The 20173-nt window shown below is 36.5% G+C and overlaps 1 protein-coding gene across 1 annotated transcript in view; it reads right to left on the minus strand.

Moving 5' to 3' along the window:
* Positions 1–20173, minus strand: part of LOC101610386 (contactin-6) — a 366424-nt gene that overhangs the window by 204997 nt on the left and 141254 nt on the right. The window contains 1 exon segment of the mRNA XM_045134210.1: positions 8734–8860. Coding sequence (XP_044990145.1) covers positions 8734–8860 — 127 coding nt within the window.

Here is a 20173-nt window from a genome sequence, read left to right on the forward strand (position 1 = left end):
AAATGTTACCATCTTGAACTCAAAGATAATAGTAGATAGGTTTTTGAAGGCTCTATGCCCTTTACAAATTATAAATACTGATCAAATAAGTACAGAATTAATAAAATTAAGATGAGAAATAAAAATTTGATGTTTATTCAGTAGTAGTGTCACTTCATTCTTTTATAGACATTTCAAATAATATATACCACCCCTGAACTCTTACAAGTGAGTGTTAGAAATGACTTAGAGACACAAATCCAGAAAGGTATATTTCAGATGGAAAAGGGAACAGCAACTATGTTCTAATGATGCCAGTTCAAGGCTGATTTCAAAACAATAACAGCCTGAATCCTCTAGGACATGATGGCCTTTGTGGATCTGTTACTTAGAAAATTAATCACATTGAGAATATTTCAACAGCAAGTTATGAGTGTCAACCTAAAATTATATGTCAACAAAACAAATGCTGCTTGAGACGTTTTTATTTTAGGAAGCAAAAAGCTGCTTAGCTATTAGTCAAAACCCATAAGTGCATAAATTATACTGAAGGAAGGGCATGCAAATTATTTTCAGGGAAACACAACTGGTTTTAGACATTCCATTTGGACATTTTATGACTGAGGAATACCCACTCACCCTCCACCTTTTATTATATCCACTTCCCCCATTTGACACATTTCAACTACTTCAGAATCTATAATTATATTAAAATATGAATATTGTGTATTTAATGGGACACATCCCAAGGGCTTGGGTTCCATGTGGTCATATGAACCATTAAAGAAAATAGATATTTAAAAGTACTCATTTATAACAAATACTGGAGGTAGAATAAACACAAAAATCAATAAAACAAAACCATTTCCCTTCATTTCTAGGTTTACAACAGAAAGTTCTACAGTGGAAGACAGATTAATGAGAAGAAAGAAATATATGTATTTAATAACTTTTCTATAACATGGGAACTTTCAGAAAGAAAGACTCAAAGAAACAGTAATGTTTTAATGGTAGCTTTAATGAGGAATGCACAACAGTCAGAAAACTTAAAAACACAAAGGGAGTCTCAGTTAACATTCACAAACTCAGGAAAACTTAGCAGGGACTGACTGTTCATATTCTCATTGACATATGTATGTCTTTGTGAATAAGGAAGTCTCCATCTTTAGATTTAAGCTTCTGAAATGAAGACTTATAACTGACTTCACAGAAGTAGAGAGAGCAGAAGGTGAGAATTAAAATAGCTGTTTTCCTAAGATATTATGCTGTGGGTGAGGTGTCCTGAGCCACGCACAGTCGTTTACAAGTGAATGCCCCTTACTATGGAATGTGCCCAATTTTCAAACCATAGTTTTATTCTATTCGTACTTTGCTATGATTCTTAAATTTATCAATAAGTCATATAGAAACTATTATGTTTGAGTGTATATCTATAAGAAAGGGAGCCTCATTTTACTTATTTCAAATGCCTTGATATTTAAGAGCACCCTAAGAAATTCAATGCTGAGAACTGGACACATTTTCTACTGTGATGGCTAAGTTCTGTTGTCAATGTGACCAGAGTAGCAATCAAGTAAGAGGCACATCTCTTAGGGGTGTCTGTGAATAGCAACCCTTCCAGAGGGACAGATAGATATATTCCCTGCAGAGAACAGTGGGCCCTGGCTGTATGTGATGGTGAGTGCATCTACCCTGTGGTTACTGTCCATGAACTTTGAGACCCAGCTTTATCAACCTTCCAATATGTATGCTCTCTGAATCCTTTAAGCCTTCAGTGCCACACTGGGATCATAGAGGTATCCAGTCTCAATAATGGAGCAACTACTGAGTTTCAATTTTTTTTTCCCCATATTGAAAAAGACCATGTTTGGACTCCCAACTAATATCCTGAAAGCTAATATAATAAATCCCCTTTACAATACATATTCATTCTATTGGTTCTGTTCCTCTAGAGAACCCTAATACATCTACCAAAGCAGAAAAGAAATACGAACTTATGTCTCTAAATTATTAACCATATGAAGTGATGGATCAAATATCAAATCATTGGGAGGTTTTGAACCAATCCTGCCATTTTTAAATTATTTATCTACTTCCTGTCTACTTCAATTTGTCTCTTATAAAATGAAGTTAAAAGACAGCAGTCAAAAAAAGCCCATCTCTAATACTTGGATTTTTTTGCCATTTTTTTATTTTATATGGATCTGTATACTGCTTCTATTCTCAGTACTAGGGAAGAGAGAAGGAAACTTTTCTTTCTGTAGGCCTGTCTCAAGAGGCCAATATTATTGCCAGCACTCACTGTAATCCTGACTTTCATAATTTGCTTACAGGGCACGATCTTTGTCCTTCTGTGCTCTCTATCGTTTTCAAAGTGAAGGGTGTACAGTACTTAGTTTGCCAGCTCTCTTTAATTCTGGAATCAATCACTGAAATAACCGCTGTCATCATTACATGCTCCTAATTAAGTTCAGTAATTGTTTTTCAACACAAATTCCAAATTGTTGGCTTAGCTGCAACAAATGAATTCTTCACAGTATCCCCATAATCATTCTAATCACAGTAGTGCAATGATTATTAAACTGTGCATATAGATCAGGGTTTGACTTCTGTTGTGGGCTCCATCATAATTAATATGCTTAAGTTAAGGGAGAAATAGTATTAATGAACTTAATGATTGTCATACATCATTTACAGATAGCAATACATATCTAAGAGTATATTCCTGAGAAGGAAGTAGACTAGAAAATAAAATGTTAGTTATTTTGAGGATAACATTAATTTTATGAAAGGTAATGAATCTGAACAAGAATTTAGACTTTTTGTTGGGGAACATCCCTCACTGTTAGGTATTTAAGACCTGAGGACATAATAGGACTGGGGCCTTTATTTATTGAACTTTGATAATGTGTGTGTGTGTGTGTGTGTGTGTGTGTGTGTGTGTGTGTGTACAGATGGGTGTGTTTGTCAAAAAAAAAAAAAAAAAACCTGAATGTTTTAAAGTGCTTGCTACAAGTATCTACTTCCAAGTTCAGTCCCAGACCACTGAAGGGAAGACACTAAAATATAAATTCTGTGTCTTTCTGGAGGTCTTAATACAGAGTAAATGTGAGGCCATTGCCAACCTGCCATGGAAAGAGACCTGGTCCCAGATCCATCACTGCTGTACTGTGCATATTTGGATGAATCATCTAATTTCTCCAGAAGCCATTTCCGTCCATTACAAAAGCTGTGCAACAGTATATATTCTACTTGACCTCCTGTAGTTGTTCATAGGATAAAGTAAGCAAGTGCATGAATAGGGTGCAGAGTCAGAGTGACAACTGCTAAAGTCTTTAATTTTTCTAATTGTTTGTTTGTTCTTACTCTCGTCTTCATGATTAGGGGACAGCAACACTAATGTATAGGATGGACTGTTCTCTGGGAAACAAGTTATGTGAAGATGTGTCAGAAGTTGTCAATGATTTCTCAAGTTTTTTTTTTTTTCTGAGAGAGAATATAGTGAATGTATAAATAATTTATGTAATTGTTACTTCATTCTCTCAAATAAAATGTTGGAAGTTTAGTTCATACCTGTCTGATTTTCCATGATATTTTAGATATGAACAAGCCTTTTTGACTGGCCTTCCTCTTCTCATATGTTACATGGCATGTGAAACAGTAAGGGTAATCCTTCCTATGGGAATGCTTTTCGCCAGGCTTGACTGGTATCTCCATATCTTTCTACTGTCAGGATACTCCTATTTGTGGTGGTATTTACTTCACTGAAAGTGACTGCACAAATTCTCCAAAACTGATTTCAATGTTCTTCTTTTAATATTGCTATTTTCTCCAATGAGATTTTGCTTGTTCCATTGAATTTTCTGAAGTAAGGAAAATATCTTAATTCCCTTAGCTAGTACCATTGAAAGATTAAACTATGATCTAGTTCAAAATAGAAATAAATAATAAATATCCAAGCAATGGATTTCACTTGGATTGTCTTTCTTTTTAACAATACTGTACAAGAATGCATACCCTAGCCAGGTGTGGTAGCACACACCTTTAATCCCAGCACATGGGAGGCAGAGGCAGGAGGATCGCTGTGAGATTGAGGCCACCCTGAGAGTACATAGTGAATTAAAAACAAGTAATGTGTACCTTCAGTCTATGTGAAAGGAAGGAGTAACTAACAAAAAGAAAATTTATTTCCAGGTTGCTCATAACATGATTGGTTGTAACTAGAAATGATAAGGCAAGGGCTCTCTTGGATTGCTTCATGCTGCCCAAGTTATCTTAAATAAACTAGTGACAGAAAATAAGAGATAGCTAGCTTCTTTTAGGTAGCTTCAGTTCGAAATTGAGGCCCAGAGAAAACCAGGTGATGCCACCCCACATGCCAACCCTCTTTGGCATGAAGGAAACTCTTGATAGGAATATCTATCAAGACTCATGCAGCTCATCTACAACCAGCTACAGTGCTACCTACGTCCCATAGTCTAGCATGCTACCTAGGTGGGCTAGCTCTGGGATCTGTTCTTCAAATCCACAGTCCAATCAGGTATCTGAGTCTATGAGAGAATACTTTTTCTACATTAGAAAGTCTACATCCATCCTCCTGCCTCTCTCTCTACCTGCCTCTCCTCACTCTGACCACAGAATACACGTGAGTGTGGCCTCCCCTTGCCCCCCCCCCACCCAGTGTAGTATGTGAGACTGTGGGAAGCAGGTGGAACTTTAGCTAATTGTAGATGAGGGGAAGGCATAACACTGTTTCTTGATCTGGGGGGAATCTTTAATGCTGGCCTCTGCTTTAGAGTTTGAGATAATGTCTCACTTTAATTACATGTATGATTTTCATCTGGTCTCTAAACATACAACTGGTATATTTCCCTTACACTCTGGATCTACCACATGGATGCTTTCTCTAACCCTACACCTGTTACCTGTGTAACTTCTCTAAACTCAGGGTTAGCATGGGTATGATCTGTTTACTACTCATTTCTCATCTAAATTTCTTAGTCTCTGCTTTAATATTTTCCCTCTGCTATTCTTTTTGTTTGTTTGTTTGTTCATTTTTTTTTTTATTTATTTACATGAGAGTGACAGAGAGAGAAAGAGGCAGATAGAGAGAGTGAGATTGAGAATGAGCATGCCAGGGCTTCCAGCCACTGCAAACGAACTCCAGACGCGTGCGCCCCCATGTGCATCTGGCTAACGTGGGTCCTGGGGAATCGAGCCTCGAGCCGGGGTCCTCAGGCTTCACAGGCAAGCGCTTAACAGCTAAGCCATCTCTCCAGCGCCCCCCCTGCTATTCTTAATTAAGTTTTCACTGTTTGTCCTCTTAACTTCCTTCCATGGGGAAACACAAGGTGAATGCTATATTTGTTTCTTCTAAATTTCCCTATATATGCACCAAAGTTTTATCTATGTGCTTATCACTCTACTCCAGTATGTCCCTAAAAACCTCAATTTTTCTTGAATGAACCTTCTAAACTATGCAGTGTTTTCCTCCTGGTGTCTCCCCCTTCCCATGTGTTTATGGCTCTGTTCTAGCCTTCTTTCCAGATCCCAATCTCCCTTAAAAAAATCCCAACAACTTGTGATTTCTCCCTAAGTAAATTTAAAAATTCATAATTTATACTTCTTAAGTTCACTTTTATCAATACTTTGTTAAAAAGATAGCAGGGCCTAAAATTGGGGTGCATAAACTTGGGGACTCCTTCTGAATCCCACAGTCTTGTATCACTTGGATGTGGGAACATAAAAACTTTCCCTCTAGTGTGTCTCTCCCCCATGATTCAAACTCAATATGGCTCTCAGTGAATTTTTAACAATAAAACCTATGTAGAAATGACCACATTCCAGCTAACATTTCACATTTCATTGCTAATGCACACTTTCTGAAATAACTCTACCCTTTGCTCTATTATCAATGAAATTGAGCCTTAGACTGACATTTAGGCATTAAATTTTTAATTCTTCATTTTCTCTCTCAAAATCTTTTACCTATGACTAACTTATAATGCAAAATTAGTGCTATATTAACACAAGTTTCAGAGATGAGCAAAAATTCTAGTTTTCTTGCCTTTAGCCTTCAAGTTTCCAAATATCTTAGGAACATAAACAATGAACAATGTTGGATTTTTTAATCTTCAACATTAATTTCTTATTTATATAGTTGCTAATAACTACTAATTTATATTTCTCTTTATTATAAGAAAATATTTTGCATACACATAATATATTATTCGTTTTATAGTTTAAACTTTAAAATGTAGGGATTCATATACTATTTCCTTTCCCTAGAAAATTCTATCAAGACCTGTAATCAACAAAATTACTTTTCAAACACTAAAGCTACAAGGTTAACTATTAGGTGATTGTGACAAAATGTGTCAATCATATTTTATGTATTTAACTTTATGTTAATTAAGACATATTATTATTTAAGGAAAAACAAGCCCTGAGTTGAATGAAACAATTTGAAAAATTATCAATCATCCCTGAAGAGTTGGCTTGTATTGATTTAGGAATCACAAAGACAGGAAAACTTTACCAAATTTATTAATAACAAGACTACTAAAGCTTTTAAGTTCTTTTTCCTGTAATTAAAAGATGCTAAGGTTAGCCATACAAAGTACAGATAAGGTAGAGATATATTAATCTTTGTCTATTTAAGTCATCTAGTGAATAAATCTAGACAAACTTCAAGTATATTATATGAAGACTGTTTTCATTGCATCCCAAAACAAAAAATAGCAAAAACAATCCAAGTTTCCTAAATGGACTCAAAGTGCTGCTTTTGCATATTATTTTTGCCACAAATCTGAATCTTTAGTGTTTTGAAATAAATCTTAAAAACAAAACTTGAAACAAAAACCTCAATATTCAGTCTCAGAAGATGTGTGGCTCAATGTCCAGTACATGTAGCAAGAAAACTTCCTTTAAAAAAACTGGGGGGTGGGGGAGCACTATGAGAAATCTTTCCTATGAGTGAAAATGAAGCCTTTGTGTTATTTTCTCTTCATTTTGTTAGCTTGCATGCACATGAGAACCTGAAAGTTTGCATTTTATCCACAATAGTTCTTGTTATGATGTTTGACAGACGTTTTGCTATGCAACAAATTCATCAAGAACAGGCCAGCACCATATTTGTCATAGATACTAAGGTCAGCATGGACCATGTGGCTGAACTCTAACACACTGTACCCCTGATACAGTGTTACTACATAGAAAAGATACAGAACCAATTTGAATTTTTGTGCTCACAATTGAATATTTCATTAAGAAAATATACAGATATGCCTTTGATTTTGCAAGGGATAAAGATCAGAGAAGCCTTGATATAGACATTGCTAAATCTATGCTAGCTCTTCTGCTTGGAAGGACGTGGCCACTCTTCTCAGGATTTATCAATACCTGGAACAATCAAAGTATTGAGTTATGAACAAAGGACAGGGGATATACTTTTAAAAGCCAGAAAAATATAAATCATTTTGTTACATATTGCATCTTTTCTTATTTTCACATTACAGATGGTTCTTACCAACAAAGCACCTTTATCATACAAGTATAATTTATATATGTATACATGTTTAAATTAATGAATTCTACCCACAATATGGATCCACTATAGTCTTTACTGCAGCTATTGAAATATGGCAAAATATTACTGATCCTTTTTCCACTCTTGTCCTTTATTTTTTCTTGTTGATTTCTAAGACAATCAGTGCTCTATACTCCTGATACACATGAAGATATTATAAAAGTTTTAGACAGACAAATGTGTAAAAGCCAAACAAAATTTGAAATAATAAACAAATAAAGGTTTTGAAAGGACAATGTTATATATGAGAAATAAATGCATTTTTCTCTTGGTAATAATTAATAAAAACTTCTCTGCTCTAGATAACTATATAGCTACTTCAAGAGTACATTTTTCCTTTTATAAATATTTATTTATTTCTGTTTCAAAGATGGAGAGAGAGTGAGAAAAGGGGAGAAGGAGGAGAGAGAGACAGAGAAAGAGAATAGTTTTCATGCCAGGGCCTCAGAATACTGCAAATGAACTCCAGAAGCATGGACCACTTTGTGCATATGATTTAAGTGGGTACTGGGGAATCAAAGCCAGGCTGGTAGGCTTCGCACAAGTGTCTTCAACCACTCAGCCATCTCTCTAGCCCCAACAATATTTTGATACAATTAATACCTTAGGTATAATTTAAAGTGATGTTATAGTTATGGGATTTTAGTCTAAAAATCATTTAAATTTTTACGTGGATTGTTTTGAGGAGACCATTTTTATAGATACTGTACATGGAGAAGCTGAGGTAGTAGGGTGAGGAAACAAACAACACATAATGAGCTTGCACTCTTCTGTTTCTCATTGGAAAATTGAAACTCTTCTCTTTCTTTTCTTCATTTCTGTTCTTTCTGTCTACATACACCTCTCCATGCTAACTACGATATGGTTCTGCATGACACTTAACCTCAGGATTAAATGTGACCAGCAAATGGAAATAATGAGACTGAAGCCCAGGGGTGATTACCTTGAGGAAATGTCTAGAAAGTGAAAGTGACGTGAAGGAATGCATTGGGGGACTGGAAATACCCATATCCTTAACAGAGTGGTTAGAACATAGTTGTGTCCTGATGCAAAATGCTCAGAGCTGAACACAAAAACTTCAGAGTACTCTAATAGCACCTTATCATGTATGCATTTTATGTCAGCAGTAAAGAGTAGACAGAACAATGGCCAGAAGAGGGTTTTACCTATACTGAGGTGGTGGGTAACCATTAGCTGCACAATTCAGGATGATTTCAGATCTTGATAAATCTAAAGGAAAAATGACATCTTGTGGCTCCTGGGTGAAAATAGGACGGCTGAAACGCCCCTCACCTGAAAACAGAAAAGACATCACCTAAGATACTTGCCCTTGTTTTAGTATACGTCTGAGTTAAACATCAACTCTATACCAGTAAAATATATATATGGAACCAAACTTAAACTTAGAGAAATGAAGTGGGACAAATATTTTTTGAACCATTTAGTCTAGCTTTGTAACTAAACAACTTTTAGCTCAAATTAAGTACTTTATAGCTTCTATAAACAAATGATATTCTTGTAAATAAACTCAATAAATCAATAGAATCAACAAATTATACTGAGTAATATCATCTAACCTTTGTCACCATTTTATCATTAGTTTTCAACAAAATTACTACAGTAAAAGATATAGAGCCCTAAATTTATTTAATTGATGTGTTACTATAGTCATATTCAAACTACATTAATTTTCTTGTCTCCCCTTGAATTTCTAACTTCTGCATCTTAGATGATTACAAGGCATTCATCTGCTTAACTTTCAGTACATGTGGGTCTCCCCAATGTCCACATTCAGGCGCTGGTAGGAGCTGTACACACAGGTGCAGGCAGGAATTGCAATGGTCTACATCACACTTTTTAAAACAGAAAATGAAGACAGTGAAGTCTGGCTCCTCTAAAACAATAACTATGGAAGAAGCTGCTATCAGACAGCCAGAGGCCTCTCGTCCCTCCATCTTGCCTCTGACACACCAATCCTCTCTGCTGGACTCACGTCCCTCTCCACAGTTGTGCTGCATTTAGATTCAGGAATGTCCTGCTCTTCTGGCAGCGTTCTGACCACTAAAGGAAAATGATCAGATGCTGAAGGGGTGAAGGGGGAGGCTGGCAGGCTTTTGCACTGTCACTTCACTGTTTATTTTCCTCTTCGTTGTCACCATTACATGGTAGAAATTTTGAGAAAATTTCAAAACCCCATGGAACAATTACATATTACATTTATCAGTTTGGCCCATTCTATTAATAAAAATTCCCATTTTATGATTTAAGTAAATGAGCTGTCATCCATGAGTTCTTATTTGAAGACCAAATGGTTACTGATTGTACTGTGAGTCTTCTTTGACCTTTCATGTGTCCAGGTCATTCTTTTGATACAGGAGTTTTGGGGTCACCTCTGATTGTCACGGAAGTCACAGTCATGGAAGGGGTCACTTTAAAACAAATCTATGTCCTATTATTACAGAATAATATTCAGAAACCAGGAACTAGACACAGAATGCATTCAGTGCTACTGCTGTGTTATTGATCTGATGTGATCCCTCCCCTTTTCTGGGTATACTACACTGAATGTTGAATTTACTCTACATTTTCTATACCCATATTTAAAGGCCCTATTTAGACAGGTGAGAATACTATTCCTGTTAATGTCAATTTATTTATGAATTTCTTTAATTTCCCCCATAGCTAACTAGTTTCCTACAATGTCCCCCCACCTTCTCCCCATGCAAGTCCCAACATCCAGGTCTAAACTTTATCTTGTGACTCACTGAAATGTTGAGATTTTTTTTTTCTCTTTTTACCTCACTTCGCTATTTACCATGTGCAAGAAATCTCTTTATATTAGAAGCTCTTTATAAGCTCAAAGATTCAGCCATATCCCTGCATAGATAATAAAGTCACTTCACTGAAGATCAAACACCTTCACATTTGGAACTCCTCCTTCAACATGTGTGGTGGTTTGAATAGATGGCCCCCAATATATTCAGATCTTTATTGTTTGTAGTTTGCATCTGCTGGCTACCTGGCTGGAGGCAATGTCACTGGGTGATCTTATGGTGTGGTGTTAGGTTTCAGATTTCAATGTAAACATATGCAAAGTGTGCCTAGCTGGAGTTCCTGAAGTGTGCTGTGTGGCTTTTGGCTTTTGGCCTTTAGGCTTGTGCTTCTCTCTCTCTGTTTGGCCTGTGAAAGCAGGCCAGCTTCTTCTGCCATTATGGAACTTCCCCTGGATCTGTAAGCGTCAATAAATCCCTTCCTCCATAACTGTACATGGTCTGAAAGTTCATCTCAGTGAACCTGAAGCTGTCTGCTAGAACATGGAAATGCTGTTCTCCATTTGCACTGCTCTGATTCAAGACTCCAGGATTTACCGGTTTCCTTCTCAACGAATACTTCTACCTCCCTGGGTAATTATTTCTAACCTTGTTGGGGATCTGCCAATTCCTCCATTCCACCACTGTCTTAGCCCCTGATCAGACTTGCATACATGTTTTTACCTCCTCTCAAGGGCTCCAGCATCCCACTATGGGCTGCTAAGCCTCTCCCTCTCACACTCATGTGGTTAGATACCTCCTTTACTTAGCTCCACTTCTTGTCACTGAACCAAAATGATGTCAAAGAAAGGGAAAGGAATAAGCAGGAGAAAAAAAAGAAAACCTCAATATTTATCTTTAAGGTAGGAGACCTTTGTTTTGACATTGGTTTTATATGAAAATGCATAATATAAACAATTGTAGACATAACACTTGATTATAAGTCTTAATCTTAGAACACTCGGTCTACAAGTTTATTATGTTTGACAGAAATATAAAGACATCATTATTTTTTCCTGATATCAGCAGTAGTGCTAGATAACTGTCTTAGAAGGTGTTTTTGTACAACATTTAAAATAGTCATTTCAATTTGGAAAGATTGGAGATCCAGTGGTCAAAAACACATTCACTATCATCCAAAAGGTCTCAACAGAATCAACAAGTATCTATGCCTTCATTGGTTACAGCTGTTTTGCTATTTAATGTTATACCTTTTACTATCTATGTCACATTTTGTATAAGCAAAAAGATTATCAATTTCTTAACATTATTATAATTATTATTATTGTACAGACAAGGCCACTAAAATATACCAGGTTGAATGATCTTTTCTAAATTATCCTATCTGCTATAAGGGTGTACAAACAATTTAATTGAAATTTTTCTACTCTGTATTTTAAAAATAATTGTGATATATGAGTGCCATTGGGCTGAATAAGTTGTTTAACCATGTTTATTTCTGATTTTCCATCTGTCAAATGCAATGAAAACTTACATCTCTTTTCTGAATCCCAGAACTAATGATATGTGCAGGCATGAAAGAATACAAATAGCAAATTAACAAGTAATAAATAAAAACATCAAAAAATAAAATGGGACCAGGAATATGACTCAGTGGGGACAGTAATGGCCAATCATGCATGCAGACTTGAATGGTATTCACTGAAGCTCAGAAACTGGGCATGGTGGTTCATGAATGCAATCTGAGCACTCAGGCAGTGTAGACAGGAGGATCAAAAGTTCAGGTCAAGGTGATTCTCAGTTATATAGATAATTGGAGACTACAAGATACCCTGTCTTTTAAAAAGGTAGGGAGTATAGAAGAATTGGGGACATTGCCCAATGGTTAAAAGCTATAAATCCATAAGCATGCCAATTAGTTTGGATAACCAGCACCCATATCAAACCACACACACACACACACACACACACACACACACACACACACACAGCCAGACATGGTGCTCAACTCACTTAAAGCAATGGGAAGCTGAGTCAGGAGAATTCTATGGCTCTCAGGCCCAGCTAGTCTGGCTTTCTAAGCATCAACGGAAACAACAGCAAGAAAGATTCTGTCCCAAACAATGTGAAAGGAGACAACCAACACTCTGAGGCTGTGGGAAGAGTACACCCATAAACACTCACATCACCACACACACACACAAGTAACAAAGGGGTACTGGATATAGAGAGATGGCATAGTGGTTAAGCGCTTGCCTGTGAAGCCTAAGGACCCTAGTTCAAGGGTCCATTTCCCAGGACCCACCAGAGGTTCTCTAACCAAGAATAAGAGCCACATTGATCAAAGGGGATATATATATATAAGGGGAGGGAAAAATGCAGAGGCCACACAAAAACTGAAAATGTAGGTGTATAAGGAATTGTTAATCCAGGCAGAGAAGCAGGAGAGATACAGAAGTGGTAGGAGGCACCCAACCAGTCAGAATTGGCTCCAGCACTCTGCTGGGAAGAGCTACATGCCTAGTCCTACCTGAGCTGGCATATATATATACAAACACTTAGATTTTCCTTGATGGGTATAAGATCTTGGTTTAGTTAAAGAACAGTGGAAACTTCCCTCTGGAATCTATGACCTTCCAAGTTTTTCACTCAGTTCTGGTTCTGAGTACCAGGTATGAATTCCTACCACTGAGCAAAGCCTCATATTCAGTCAGAGAACAGTTGATTACCCCATAACCTATACACCACTAGTTCATCCATGGGTACATCTTTCTTGGCTAGTTAAATATGTAGCTTGCAGGATCAACTTTTTTGTTCAGACTATAGATGACTTCTTCCCAAGCTGATGCATACCATTTTCCAGCACTATGACAGTGAGATGACAGGGAGCTGTTGTCCATTTTACTTCAAGCTTGATTTCTCGATGTCCTGAAGCCTGTGTGTGGTATCTTCAACTATAGGTTCTTATCATTTACTACTGATGGGTCACCAAGTGCTTTGGTATTGTTTTGCATTGTTTTGGGTGACTCATGGGTCTCTCTGACAAATAGCTCACTGTGGGAGGTAACCCTGTGTTGCCACAAAGATTCACTGAAAATAGCCTATGGTTTTAGAGTACATCTTTCTCTATCCCAGAAGGGCACCTCCATCCAAACTATCTTCCCTCTATCTCTTTTTAACAGAGACCCAGGCATTTTCCTAACACAGTTTCATGTGTTTTAAAATACACAAGAGCTTAGTCATGGAAATTCAACATCAACAAGGAAATATCAACTAGATTTGTTTGCTATCAATTTTAAGAGTTTAATTCATATGCATTGATTATTAATATGCTTACATTTGTGGTTTTATTACTTTTTTGAGGCAGGATCTCATTCTTGCTAAGGGTGACCTAAAACTCACTCTTAAGCATAGGCTGGCCTCAGCAATTCTCCTATCTCAGCATCTCAAGTGCTAGGATTATAGGCTTGGGGTCCTGTGTCTGGTTTATTTAGCTTCCCATGTACAAGTTTTTAATTTTTTAGTGAGTTACTCAATTGTTTTCATATGATAAATGATTAATAGGATTAATAGGATTTTGCTTCTTTCTCTGTCCTTTCAAAGATTATGCTGCTTTTTTATACAGAAAGTTCAAATATGAAAAAAATATAAAAAGGATATCAAAAGGAAAAATATGAAATTTTTTTGAGTCTTTTTGTTTTAACACTGTATCTGGAGATAAAACTGGTAGATATTTTGAGCTCCTGTAACAATAAGTGGTGAAGTAATTGTGTGGCAGACACACCCTACCATAAGTCACTTATGGTTATAGTGCTGTTCATTTTCCATGTGTTGGCACTATGTTCTGAAGCATTATGCATTTGTCATGAGGTTGGTAAAAGGAACCTGGAAGCCAGGGCAGATGAAAGCAAGTGGGTGATATTAATAATATTTGGGGAAGAGGCCAGCACTGACATTTGGTGTCATTCATTCAAGTAAGTATCATTTCCAAGGAAGAACACTATTAAAACATATTGTAAGTGTTGGGGTTAAAATGGTGGCATACTAGCCATGCCAATGCAATCTGGGGGTGGGGAGGGAAAAATGCAGAGGCCACACAAAAACTGAAAATGTAGGTGTATAAGGAATTGTTAATCCAGGCAGAGAAGCAGGAGAGATACAGAAGTGGTAGGAGGCACCCAACCAGTCAGAATTGGCTCCAGCACTCTGCTGGGAAGAGCTACATGCCTAGTCCTACCTGAGCTGGCATGAACAGAACTACAGTGAAGGGATTCTCTACTCACACCAGTTTCACAAAGTCAAAAAACCTGAAGAAGAATAAGGAGGATGAGAAGAAGAAGAGGAGGAAGGAGGATGAAGAAAACAGAGACCAGCAAAGCAGCTCCAGAAGACATTCAGGCACTTTCCACAGCCTCCACTCCCCAACTGCCAGTACCCAGCACTGGGAACCACTGGAGATCTTGTGATGCCAAGATAACAGAGTCATCCCTTAGCGACACAGTATCTAGCATAAACCATCTGAACAGCATTATATACTGACCCAACCAGCCAATCTGAGCCCACAGCACGACAAAGAGGGAACCATGTGGACATTCATCATAGGTGCGACTCAAAGCCACTCTAAAAGGTCACTTTGGTTGTTACTTAATCTGGGCCACTCTCTGCCCCAAAGTTAGGTATATAAGCCTGTGCTGGAAGTGTTAATTACACTTTCCATGTCAGGACACTTTAGTAAATAAAAATCAAAGGGAGGAAAAGACGTCAAATCGATCCCACTTAGGTAAAAAACACTAAAGTGATAGATTTGATTGGTGGACTTTTTAAAAAATTTTATTTATTTGAGAGTGACAGAGAGAGAGATAAAGAGACAGATAGGTGGAGAGATAGACATATATACATTGAGAGAGATAGGCATGCCAAGGCCTCCAGCCACTGCAAAAGAACTCCAAATGCATGTGCCCCCTTGTGTATCTGGCTTACGTGGGTCCTGGGGAAACAAACCTCAATCTGGGGTCCTTAGACTTCACAGGCAAGCACTTAACTGCTAAGCCATCTTTCCAGCCCCATGGTTGGTGCACTTTTGATAGGCGTTGACATTCTTAAATAAGCTGAGTTAGGGGGTTGACTTTTGTTACTTTTGATATTTCTTGATTTATAGTGCCTTTATGTCTTTTTAGTCTGACTTTCTTAAGGTCAGGTTCTCACTTGGCTGACCTGGAGCCCAATACAAACCAGGAATCTCAGCTTCAGTCAACAGGATTAGGGGTGTAAGGCAACAGCTGGCCATAGGATGCCCTTTGGCATTGTTAGATTATCAGCTTGTTTTCATCCCCAGCATTGCATGATTACTTCATGCCAATTTTGTGTGTTTATAATGCTCAGTTAAATATTAGAATTAAATTGCATTTAGCTCCATGCACACTACTAGAATAATTGCATACAAGGGAAATCCATTATCCTGGTTCACTTCAGCTGTTACTCTAGGAGTAATATAAGAGCCATACCTGGCACTTTAGACTCCTAACCTGAAGATATATAACTTCTGATTTACACATCTAAGAATAACACAGATAATTAGAAAACACAAGCATTGAATTAAATCAACATGCAAAAATCTCTATATTATAATACAATACATACAAAAAAGACAATATAATTCCACCAAAATTTATAAATCCATCAAAAATGAGCTTCAGTGAGAAAGATTTAGATACAGTATCTGAAAGGAATAAAAAATGATTATAAATATGTTTAAAGAAATCATAGGAAACAAAAAGAGAATGAACTCCTGAAGAGAACACAGGAAACTACCTTAAAGAAATAAAGACTTTGATACAAGACATGATTAAGGAAATAGAAGTATTGAAGAAATGCCAGTCAGAAATATTAGAAACAAAAAACACAGTCAATTGAAAAACTCTATATAGTCTCACCAATAGAATAGACAAATTAAAGGACATAATATCTAAACTAGAAGAAAAAGTGGTAGTTCAGCTCTAGACCACCCCAGCAAAGATAAAGACAAACTAATAGGAAGATATGAGTGGGAATTTCAGGACATTTGAGACACTATGAAGAGATAAAACATAAGAATTAAGGATATAGTAGAAGAATAATTTTACTCCAAAGGCATAATAGGCATTTTCAATGAAATCACAGAAGAAAATTGACCCCCAAATAGAGAAATAGAAGCCAATACAGATAAAGGAATAATTTAGAACAAGAAACATAAAAAACAGGAAAGAACCTCTCCTCTCTCTATTATAATTTAACTACTAAACACACAAACCAATATCTATTGAAAGCGGTAAGAGAGTAATATCAAATCACCTAAAAGGCAAGCCCATCAGGATAACAGCACATTACTCAACACAAACTTTAAAAGCCAGAAGTATTTGGAATGATGTATTCCACGTTCTGAAAGATAACAATTATCAAACAAGATTACTATATACAGCAAGGCTATCCTTCATAATTTATTGCGAATAAGTGCTTTCCAAAACAAAAACAGGTTAAAGAAATATATGACCACTAAGCCAGCTCTGCAGAAAATTCTGTACAGGATCTTTTACACTGAAGAGAAAGAAAAGCACATACATAAGAAACAGGAAAAAATAACCCATATCCAAATAATAGTTAATATAAGAAAGTAAAGGAAAATTGTTAAAAACACTACAATTCTAGCAGAATGGCAGGAGTAAATACAAACTTTTCAATAATCACTTAATATCAATAGCTTCAATATCCCTACCAAAAGATAAAGGTTAGCAGAGTAGATTGAAAGTCAGAATCCTTCTGTTTTTTGCTGCCAAGAAACTTGCCTCTCTATAAAAGGCATACACTATCTTAGGGTGAAAGGATAGAAAATGGTATTTCAAGCAAATGGGCCCAGGAATTAACAGGTGTTTCTATACTAATATCTGACAGGATAGACTTTAATCCAACATTACTTAGGTCACTTATATTGATTAAAGAAACACTCAATAGGAAATTACAATGCTGAACACTTATGCACCTAACATGTGTACTCCAAAATTTATTAAGCAAACATTACTAGACTTAAGGTCACAGATAACACCAAGCCCAATTATAGTGTGTGTCTTCAATACCTGCCTCTTCTCAATTGACAGGTTAACATGGAAAAAAATAAATAAACAAAGAGTCATCTGAGTTAAGTGACATTTAAACAGACCTAAAAAAGCACTGAGATTAAAGAAGTTATTTAAAAAATCCCCCAATGGAAAAAAAAAAAATCCAGGCCCAGATGGGTTCACTGGTGAATTGTACTAGAACTTCATAAGAGAACTAATCCCAATGCTTCTCAATTTTTCCCATAAAATGAAAAGTAAGAAATACTACCAAATTTCTTCTATGAAGCCATCATTATCCTAATGCCAAAATCAGAAAAATATTCAGCATATATATATATATATATATATATATATATATATATATGGAAAGAGAGAGAGAGAGAGAAAGAGAGAGAGAGAGACCCTCCCTTATGAGTATAAATGCAAAAATTCTCAATAAAATACTGGCAACCAGAATACAAGAATGCATCAACATGATCATTCACCCTCCCCAGATAGGCTTTATTGCAGTTATGGTTCAGCATATGCAAATCAATAAATGTAATACACTATTTAAATTGACAGAGGGACAAAAACCACATGATCATCCCAACAGATGCAGAATAGGCATTTAACAACATCCAACATTGCTTCATGATAAAAGTCCTCAAGAAGCTGTGGATAGAAGGAACACATCTCAACATATTAAAGGCTATTTATGGTAAACCTATAGCCAACATTATACTAAATGAGGAAAAAACCTTGAAGCATTTCACCTAAAATCAGGAACAAGATAAGGGTTCTACTGTCCTCACTTTTATTTAATATAGTACTGGAAGTCTAAGCAATAAGGAATAAGCAATAAGGAAAGGAACACAAATAAAAGGGATCCAAATTGGAAAGGAATAGATCAAATTATTATTTGCAGACTTTGAACAGATTATGCTGAGAGAACTCCCACAATCACAGAAAGAGAAATGCCACATGGTGTCAATTAGCTGTGGGTCCCTGAACGTGCTCCGGTTGCTGTCATACCTGATAGCAACTCAAGGTCCAGACAGTAGGGGTGGAAGGGTTTGGGAGGAAGGAAGAGAAAAAGGAGGTGGGGGAAACAAACACAAAATTAAATCCAAAATGAGCTGATACCATGGAAACCTTTATCCTTAGAGGTAGCCTAAAAGACAACACTTAAAAGGAGTAAGGGGAGAGCACCTGAAAAGTGGGGCCCAGGTAAGCCTAAGCTTAAAGATTTTTTTTTTTTTCTGTTTCTGACCTGTACCTCCCAGTACCAGAGATTGGTTGCTACCCACTTGAGCTGCTAATTGAAGAGACCTACAAGGTCCCCAAATCAAGAGAGATTTCTGTCAAAGCACTTGATTACCTGCCTGAGGCAAAAGCTAAGACCCATTGCTGAAGATAACACATGCTACAGACATAGAGCATGAAGAGTTTTGGCCAGATTTCTTGGAGTTCCGGTTCCATGGAGAGCCCTTCTTTCCTTTCTTCTCTTTCCTTCTCATCTCTTTTTCTCCTGCTCACCATCCCTTTCCCCTCTCTATTTTTTATCAATATTTTCCAAATTACACTTATATTTTCAATGAAGCCATAGAATTTTACAATTGAAAAAAATTCTATGAGAAGGGTCTACTTAATTTTCAGATTAAAGAAATAAATTCAGAAAATGCAAAAGTCTTAAACTTGAGCTTGAAAAATGATAGTCAGACTTAGTCTTGAATCAGAAATTTTAGAGGCTTAACCAGAGCTCCCACTATTTAGTAGGAAATTTTATGTAAGGGAGTCAAACAGGCTTATCCTTTAGGATGAATAAAGGAAAAACAGAAACTTCTTCACGTATATTCAGGACAAAGATGATAAAAATAGAGTGAGGAATTATTATAACTGTCGAAGTGAAGAGACTCATTTTATACTAAAGTAGAAATAAGAAATGAAGAGAAATTCTAAAGGTAATTGAGGGAAAAGAAAGCCCTTAAAGATTGTTGGGAGATTTAGGTTTTTTTTTTTTTTTTAACAGACAGAAAAAGATGTTTCTATCTTTGGATAAACATTATGGCTTGTGGAGTTAATTGTTTAATGATCATTTTTATGTAGTGATGTGTTTCAGTATATTGAGGCTAGATTTGAATGACTAATATTTGGATCCACTGCCTTTTAAGTGGAAATGAAACAAAAGATTTTCTACTATAGTTTTATGACAATATATTCTACAAATAGTTTAGAAAATATTTCATGACAAGAGTGAATACTTTTTTCACTCCTATTCAATATAGTACTTGGAAGTCTTAGCTACAACATTAAGACAAGAGACACACATCAAAGGGATACACATAGGAAAGTAAAGAGTCAGTTGTTGCTATTTGAGTCAGATGTTATTGTATGCATAAGAAACCCTAAACACTCTATCTGGAACCAGAGCTGATAGACACATCAAGCAAATTAATAGGATATAGAGTTAAGAGAAACCAGTGCCAATAACAAATGTACTGAGGATGAAATCAGGGAAACTGATCCATTCATAATAGCCTAAAATACTGTATTGGATTAAACCTAACCAAAGAAGTATAAGACCTCTCCAATGAAAACTTTAAACATTCAAGAAGAAAGTAGGGGCTGGAGCGATGGCTTAGCGGTTAAGTGCTTGCCTGTGAAGCCTAAGGACCCTGGTTCAAGGCTCGATTTCCCCGGGACCCACGTTAGCCAGATGCACAAGGGGGCACACGCGTCTGGAGTTCATTTGCAGGGGCTGG

The sequence above is a fragment of the Jaculus jaculus genome, chromosome 14 (genome assembly GCF_020740685.1).
Source record: "Jaculus jaculus isolate mJacJac1 chromosome 14, mJacJac1.mat.Y.cur, whole genome shotgun sequence".
Taxonomy (NCBI): domain Eukaryota; kingdom Metazoa; phylum Chordata; class Mammalia; order Rodentia; family Dipodidae; genus Jaculus; species Jaculus jaculus.